The sequence below is a fragment of a genome, unplaced genomic scaffold (genome assembly GCF_019419815.1).
Source record: "Pyrus x bretschneideri cultivar Hongxiangsu unplaced genomic scaffold, Pyrus_bretschneideri_v1 Contig7, whole genome shotgun sequence".
Taxonomy (NCBI): domain Eukaryota; kingdom Viridiplantae; phylum Streptophyta; class Magnoliopsida; order Rosales; family Rosaceae; genus Pyrus; species Pyrus x bretschneideri.
This window is the reverse complement of record NW_025999809.1, coordinates 9,860,380-9,869,093: the sequence shown is the minus strand read 5'-3', so window position 1 is coordinate 9,869,093 and position 8,714 is coordinate 9,860,380. Positions and strand designations below refer to the sequence as shown.

General features: G+C 37.4%; 1 protein-coding gene and 1 pseudogene across 1 annotated transcript; both read right to left on the bottom strand.

Annotated features, from left to right (window-relative positions):
• Positions 1 to 311: 311 nt before the first annotated feature.
• On the bottom strand, positions 312 to 2,144 carry LOC103945152 (heavy metal-associated isoprenylated plant protein 47). Its single transcript, XM_018646917.2, has 3 exons — positions 2,011 to 2,144; positions 1,777 to 1,852; positions 312 to 655 (listed from the first exon to the last, which is right to left on the bottom strand). The coding sequence occupies exons 1-3, from the start codon at positions 2,110 to 2,112 to the stop codon at positions 516 to 518; spliced, it is 318 nt and encodes a 105-aa protein (XP_018502433.2). The 5' UTR covers positions 2,113 to 2,144; the 3' UTR covers positions 312 to 515.
• Positions 2,145 to 5,677: 3,533 nt separating this feature from the next.
• Positions 5,678 to 8,714, bottom strand: LOC103945155 (annotated as a pseudogene).

The window sequence follows — 8,714 nt, the reverse complement described above, 5'->3', positions numbered from 1 at the left end:
ATTTCAATTTTGAATTACTTGTATCGAGTTAAGTCATTCTTCTTATTAACATTTGTCGCTCATAATATTTGAATTCAAGAGCTCCTTAACAAAGTGAAGACTGAACCAAATGAATTATGTATTATTTTAGTCTTAACTAGAAGACCCAACATTCTCCAAAACAGGACAAGGCAGGGAATTTTCAACTTTCTATAATAAACTAGTACTCACTACTCATCATCTTCTCTCTTGTAAGATTCAATTCAATAACACCGACTGCCAAATACATCTTAGATTTTCAATCGCATATAAAATATATTTCAATCATGATATCTAGTTAAACATGTTTAATTAATATATAGAATCTCGATCGCATATAAAATACATCTCAGTATCATACCACATGTATAAAGTACTTAATTAATTAACGAGTAATATATAATGTATATGGATATTAATTGATCATCATCAGGTAGCTTAATTAATTTGCAGCGAGATGGGACGTCCTAGGTAGGCAATCTTGGATGATCACTTATTCACTTGACTTCTGCGACGGTGAGAATGTCGGCGGCCTTGAATTTCTTCCGTAAGTTCTTGGCCAACTTAAAGGCGTCCACTGTCTCCCCAATCACCACCACTCTGTCTTCTTCCTCTCCCAACGCCACAGAACTCACACCTGCATATTGCATGTATCCATGATCAATCCCATGCCATGTCAATAATAGTATTATTAATCACAATAAATTAAGGAAAACTTTGGATGCGGTTCTTAGCTATGAATATTCTTTGATTGAAACCTTGTTGGTTTTTAATTTTTGATCAAGGTCCCCTGAATCAATGTGATAATATTTCTATGTACGTTACTATATTTTTAAATTAAAAATTAGAAATTTTTAGTTGTTATATAAATGAGATTTTAAATAAAAAACTAATTTGTGGGATTAAAAATATTAAAATATAAATATACTATTGTGTGTGTTTATATATGTATAAACATGGGTACATTCATCAAAATTAACCAAAAAATTATGTATCAAAACATGGGTACATTCTTCAAAATAAAATAAAAAAAAATAAAAGATATTAGGCTTAATAACATAGTAAATTTCTTCGATTAAACTTGACATGGATACATTTAAAATCAAAGAAAAAAGAATGTACCCATATAAGTTTTAAAATGGATTAAAAAAATTGAATAGATTTTATATAAAAAAAAAGGGTAAATTTTACATATAACAAAATAAAGTTTTCATGAAGGGTCATATAATTAGCATGGGTACATTTAGCAATAAAAAGTACAAATAAAAAAAAATATAGGTACATACTAATAAACTTTAAAAAATAGGGCACAAAAATAAATTAATATATGGGTACAAATTAAAACTGAAAAGAAAATTGGTACAAATTAAAAAAGAATTACAAATTAAAACTGGGTACAAACTAAAACTAAAAATATGAAAAATTTAGTCATAAATATAAATATACTAATTGCAACATTTTTAACATTAAATGATTATATTAGAAATAAAAAAATATTTTATTATTGAAATAATAATAAGTTAGTAATACCCAAGGACCTTGATCAAAAAATGAAAAGAAATAGGATTTTAATTAATGGAATAGCAAAAGGAAGGATGAGAACCTAATTTCTCCATAAATTAATATAACCTCAGTTAATTAATTTCACAATTTAATATCCTATGAAACCGGATGTTCTTCAGCTAATTTAGTAAAACCGCATATAATTAATATAATCAGTAAATGAAAGTGATGAGCTGCCGGAGCAAACATAAATACCATCTACTGTAGCAGCAATTTTGAGCGCCTTCGTTTGGCATTTCCGGCAATTCATCGATACCTTCATCACAATCTTCTGCAAAAAACAAAAACAAATCGATTGGGTTATGTAATTGGGGGAGGGAAGGCCGCTGAGATATAATTTATGTATATATATAGCTATAAATGTAATTTATATATTATAGGAAGAAACTCTTCTTTAAATTAAGTGACGGTGATGATTAATCTATAGACCTTCATTTTGCTCGAGTCTTTGCCCAGACTTACACCGATACTCGGCGATCTGCAAGAGCCAAGGCCAAATTTGACAGAGACAATAATATTACGTTCATGCATGTATTTTTATAGCTATAAATTAATAGAATAGATGTCAGCAGTAGTTTGGTGTGAAGATTGGAGAAGATTCTCGTCGGATCCTTTTTTTAGGAATCTCGTGATCTCATCCATTCATTGTACTATCGTCGGTCAAGTTTTCGTTAAGTACTATTTATATTTAATTTTAAATTTTAAATTTTGAAATGATTCTGACCGCACGATGTACAATGACCAGATAGATCACGAAATCTTCAGGATTCCTATGATATTTTCCGTGAAGATTAACTTGTGTTGAAAGAAACTGTTGTGAGTCCAACTCAAAGACTCCAACTCAAAGACTCATTGACGCCGCGTCATGACTTATGACTACCCCACTCCCACTTAGTTTTTTCTGGAAAATTTCCTGCAGTGCAGGTACAACCGCGTCATCGAAAATGAACTTGTATGGTAAGCTAAGCCCTAAGCTTACGTTTGTCGAATTAACTATCTATTTTATATACGCTAGCTAGCTTTGCGACACACTCTAGGCCAATAATGGCTGTTCTTTAGCCTTTTAGCCTTGACAGTCTCACACAAATTAATCAAACTGTTTCAACAAGGCATGCACATACCAGAAATATGCCCGATGGCTGTGCGCTTTGCTATCTCCATATTGCATATATGCTATGCAAGACGACTTGATGGTATGGTTAACAACAATTTTTCTTATTACAATATTTGACTTTTTTCATTCAGCTCCAACCAGCGTATTTATTTTTCAGGGGGGGAAGAACCTATTGATTAGGCTCAACTAAGGTGAAAAAATCGTTATGCTGTGCTTGAGAATAAGATGAAATAAGCACAGAGTGTTTGGTAATTTGTTTGTAGTGCTTTGAAAAACAAAAAAAAGAGATTAAGTTTGTAACTTTTAGTTTGAAGTTTTCAGCTGGTTTGCAGCGCTCTTATTTTCATCCAAAACGGAAAAAGCTGAACTGAGTTTACCAACCAGAAAAAGCCTCACTTTGATAGCATTTTTTTCAGAAACTCATAACAAACAAGTCAAGCAAGTTTCGAACTAGTGGAGACTCAAATATGTATGTTCTCTCAATTGCAGTTAGACGCACGTACAGGTGAGGCGATGAAGACGACGTTCAAAATAAAAAGACAATACCTCATCATTGACGTGGTACAGGATAGAACACTTAATTGAAAACATAATTTTATAACTATATTGTATGGGCTTAAAACCACCACGGTGGCGTTTCGTTTTAATAACATAAAGACATGTTTAAGTTTTTGTTCACATATCATTGTTTTATTGATACGAGATATTACATGATAGTGTACTCGTGTCATGAAAGTTGTATTTTTGAGGTTTGTAATGTTGGAGTTCGAGTCGGAGCCCTCTCAAAGTTGAGTTACTCATTTTAAATTAGAGCTATTCTTAACCCCAGTATCTCATGTCTTCACGCACTTTTTAATAAAATTTTTAATTATAAATTTATCCATTTGTAAAATGATTTATAAAGACCTTGAAAGATATATAAGATAATAAGTTTGGCCCATAAAAGTACTTACATTGGATTGTGCAAGGAATTTTTTAACGAAAAAGTTTGGATGACTTTTCTAATTAACTAGAAAATATGTCTACGCTTTGCTGCGAGAATTGAATGTATTAACCTCAACCGCATGAATAAGACATATTCAACCTAAATAAATTCAACACAATCATGAATGAACACAGGGATAGATGAGTGAATGAAGTTGGTAAGATAAGCAACTTAACTTTTATATACATTCAACTTTGCTGACATGAAAAGACATTGTACAATTAACACAGATGATTTAAGAATCACGTTAACAGCAATTATAGCACATTCGTAGTTACGAAGTTAGCATTTAAGATCATATGCAAGACAACGGTGTAAATTGCTTTTCATAATCAAATTGGCAGCAATCAAAGCACCTTGCAAAATCACATTTAATTTCATTCGTATAGGTCAAAAAACAGAGAAAACATGTATATCAACTTGTCATATTTTATAAAACTAAATGCATGGACAATTCAGTGCACCTTGGTTGCACATTTGTCATGTCCAGCAGCTCAAATCGGCCGCCACCCCCATTATGCGAAAGTGGTCACGGTTAAGTTACGTCAATATTTTATATTCTCATTATTTTTTGTCTTATTATTTTTATAAAAAAATTAATATAAAATGTTGACGTAGCTTAACTGTAACATCCCACATCGCCCAGGGGAGTGATCCTTATATGTATATTCCCATCTCTACCTAGCACGAGGCCTTTTGGGAGCTCACTGGCTTCGAGTTTCATGGGAACTCCGAAGTTAAGCGAGTAGCGCGCGAGAGCATTCCCAGGATGGGTGACCCATCGGGAAGTTCTCGTGTGAGTTCCCAAAAAACAAAAACCGTGAGGGCGTGGTCGGGGCCCAAAGCGGACAATATCGTGCTACGGTGGTGGAGCGGGCCCGGGAAGTGGTCCCCCCCGGGCCGGGATGTGACAATTTGGTATCAGAGCCTAACCCTGGCCGTGGTGTGCCGACGAGGACGTCGGGCCCCTAAGGGGGGTGGATTGTAACATCCCACATCGCCCAGGGGAGTGATCCTTATATGTATATTCCCATCCCTACCTAGCACGAGGCCTTTTGGGAGCTCACTGGCTTCGAGTTCCATGGGAACTCCGAAGTTAAGCGAGTAGCGTGCGAGAGCATTCCCAGGATGGGTGACCCATCGGGAAGTTCTCGTGTGAGTTCCCAAAAACAAAAACCGTGAGGGCGTGGTCGGGGCCCAAAGCGGACAATATCGTTCTAGGTGGTGGAGCGGGCCCGGGAAGTGATCCGCCCCGGGCCGGGATGTGACATTAACTATGATCACAGAAATATCGATGTGGATCAAAACCAAAACAAAACAAACATCGACAACTGCTCGAGTTAGTGTTTGCCCTAATTTTCCTTACTACTAAATAATGCTATTTTCGATATATTTCTTTTGGTGTGTAAACTTGTACTAATTCTCAATAATTTTCAATCACTTCCATTGTAATTAAAATAAGTACTGAGTATATACACACTTATAAGCACACAAAATTCAGTTTTCCATTCTAAAAAAATGAACGAAAACACATACGTCAAGTCAATGTTCCTACTATATTCATTAATCTAACAATGCATCAAATATAAAAAGGGAATTGTTATTAGCACTCCAAAAATCTCATTCTACACTCCAAACTTTCTATATTATACACTTACAAGGAGTGTAGAATGAGATTTTTGAAGTGCCAATAACGCTTCCCATATAAAAATTAAATTATACCTCTAATTTATAACCTTTTGATCTTGCTTAATCTGCAGCTAAACCAAAATTTGGACAGTCCCCAATATAATTCTGTCAAAAACCAGATAGCAACACCATGTAAAAGCCATATTGGGTGTCTACACCCACACTTATCAATTAACACATAAATTTGAAATTTGAATCACTTGGGCTTCAAAAATATTTGCACAAACAAAAATTCGAACGCTGTTCATTTGAACAGCGCATTTGAAAACCTTACTTTAGACTAAAGTAATTACAACTTGTTTTGAAAATTGAAGGCCTTAATTGATCATATTTAAGTGTATAATAAACATCTAGTTTGGTCTGCAGGCTGCAGTGTACACAAACAACGTAGAAAACCTATCTCTGTCATTAGGAGAAGAGTAGTCGATATCAATTGCAGTTTTGAGTTACAGAGCTCCCAAAGCACAAGCAAGAAGAATCATCGGCTTAGCATGCTGGTTGCGCTTCGACCCTTTCAGTTACAAATGGAGACGGCTACAGTGCCATCACCGATGAAAGGGATGTAGGAATGTGAGTATGTTTTCACACGGTTAAGTTATTGTGGATTAACGTAAAGAAGTCTCAATATGTTTATGAGAGCGAATCCTATTTGGTTTTGGATTAGAGCTCTGTTTGGGACATGAGTTTAGTACACATGATTATACAAGGATTTAGTTTCATATTCCTTGTAGGATTGTCATAGGTAGTCCGGAACTTGTAGTATAAAATCACAATCCCTGCTCTCACAAAGGTATCGCTCATATTGTTCCAATAGCCTATAAGTTGGAGAGTATTGTGCTTTGCAGAGAGAAGAAGGTTGTATGCGGATTACATATGGCCTCTACATCCACAAACATGTCTGCAGGTATGCTTCGATCAACATGTTTTGTATCTTATTTGCTTCTTGTTTATGTAGTTCAAGATTTGTGATTTACTTGATCAATCCTTGTGTTCCTGGTGGTTATATTGAATACTTGTTTACTCTTACAAGGGAGACCTGCTGCAGCAGTTCAACTTCTGAAGAACACCAGATTTTGGTAGCCAGTAAGTCGAGCCAGTTTTTCGTATATTTCAGCTGCTACCCAATTCCTTTAGTGATCCTCCCAGTCAAATCCGAAACAAGAGCATACTTGTTGCTCTCATAGCATGCGGTCATAAATGCTGCCAATGTCACGCGATCCACGTTCTGGTCCTTGTCCACTAATTTATGAAAGAACAATGCTGCTATCCCTACTTTCTTCTCACTACAAAGCTTCCTGACCAATGTATTCACTGTGTGGATCCAGAGCTTCTTTTCTAGCCTTTCCAACATAACAATGGCAGCGGCAGAGTCATCTTTCATGCAGTACTTGTACGCTAATGTCAACCTAGAGACTTCACAAGGCGACAGCCCTTTGTCCATCATGGTATCATATAACCTACGAGCCTCTTCCAATTTCTCATCATTGCAAGGCCCGCTCATCAGAGCACCGTAAGTAATACTATCCGGTGCACAACCATGGTCGCCCATCCTTTGGAAATACGTAACAGCTGAAGCAATGTTTCCATCCCGACAATGCTCCCAAATCATGGACGTATAGGTTTCCTCGGTGGGAATCAAGCCAGCCCTCACAGCAAACTCAAAAGTTTCTCACTTTCTTTCATTTTCTTTTGCCTGCAGAAGGCAGCAATCAAAGTTGTATACAAATGTATATCCGACTGCAATCCAACCTTCACTTCTTTCATTTTCTTTTGCCTGCAGAAGGCAGCAATCAAAGTTGTATACAAATGTATATCCGACTGCAACCCAACCTTCACCATCTTAGTAAAAAACACCAGGGTCCTATTAATATCAGTCCGTTTGCAGTGCTCGGATATGAAAATGGTATACGTGATCCCATCAGCTGCCAATTGTTGGCGAAAGCCTCTCCTAATCAGTTGATTTGCTTCTTCAATCCTCCCCTTTTTACAGAGACTGTCAACTACTGCATTGTATGTACAGACATTAGGAGGGAATCCTTCTTTAGCCATTATATCGATGAGCTCATATGCTTTTTCAAAGTTCCCAGCTCTACAATTCCCCGAAATGAGAGTAATATACGTATTGGTGTTAGGAACTAATCCTTGTTCCTTCATCCTGCTCAACAACATCTCTGCGAAGCTCATTTTGTCCTCGCGGCAATATCCACTGATCATAGCAGTATACGTATGCACATTTGGCTTGTGATTATCGCTCCGGACCAGCTTAAGAAACAGTCTAAACGCCCTTTCAGTCCAACCTTTCTTGCAGAGCCCATCAATCAATGCTGTGTGTGTATACACATTAGGCTTCCAACCTTTCCTCACCATTTCCTCCAGCATTTCAAATGCTTGTTTAATGCTACCCCTCTTGCACAACCCATTAATCATCGTCGTGAAATTAATCAAATTCGGCTTCACACCCATCCGAATCATCTTTTCAAAACACCACGACGCTCGACCTACAAGACCCTTCTCGCAAAACATGTTTATGATCAAAGTAAACGATGAATTATCCAATACAGAACCTCCCTCGAGCATCTTACTTAACCACCTATCCGCCTCCGAAACTCTCCCGCTCCTACAAAACCCAACAACCATAGACTTATAGCTCAAGGAATCAGGAGACACACCGCTCTCACACATTTCCTCGAACAGATTCTCTGCATACTCACCCAAACCCAGATCACAGGCAATCCCGAGAACGCAATTCAACGTCCGAGTGCTCAAGGCAAGACCCTGATTCTGAATCTCAAACACCATATCAGCAGCCTCCTTCAACCTCTCGATCTCAGCTAATTTCATCACCATACAATGGACCACTTCAGCTTTCTCCAAATTCCCATCGTCAAGTATCGACATTGCGCAGAATATGTAAAGCCGCATGAAATATCGAAACTTGGGAAACCCAATTGCCCAGTAAAAGAAACGCAGCGCCACCATGGCACCTGCCTCCTCAGACAGTGAAGCGACGACGGAAATGGCCTGCTCGTGGGTCAAAGATTCAGGATTTAAGTCGAGATTGAGCTTGGGTGGTGAAGATCTCAGATGGGTTTGTGGGGAATACGATTGGAATACCAATGAGCAGACTGAACTGACCAGTGACTGCGATTGGGAAGAAGCGACGGCGGTGGAGTTTGGGGCGTCATAGTGAGTGTAGGAAGAGAGTGCTCTGAGAGAGAAGAGGGTGCAGAATAGATAACTGGGTGTTGGAGCAGGGGATAATAGCTTCTGTTGCTGTTGGAGTTCATGGGTTATCAGAATTCGCGGAGAAACCATGGCCCATCTGAGATAGATTTATAACGGCAA

What these genes read in the sequence shown, in the direction of transcription:
- LOC103945152 (XM_018646917.2), bottom strand. Translation starts at nt 2,112, where the DNA reads ATGCATGAACGTAATATTATTGTCTCTGTCAAATTTGGCCTTGGCTCT. An exon ending in AAGACTCGAGCAAAATGAAG is followed by an intron (nt 1,853 to 2,010) that starts GTCTATAGATTA and finishes TGTTTTTTGCAG; the next exon opens with AAGATTGTGATGAAGGTATC. An exon ending in AATTGCTGCTACAGTAGATG is followed by an intron (nt 656 to 1,776) that starts GTATTTATGTTT and finishes TGCAATATGCAG; the next exon opens with GTGTGAGTTCTGTGGCGTTG.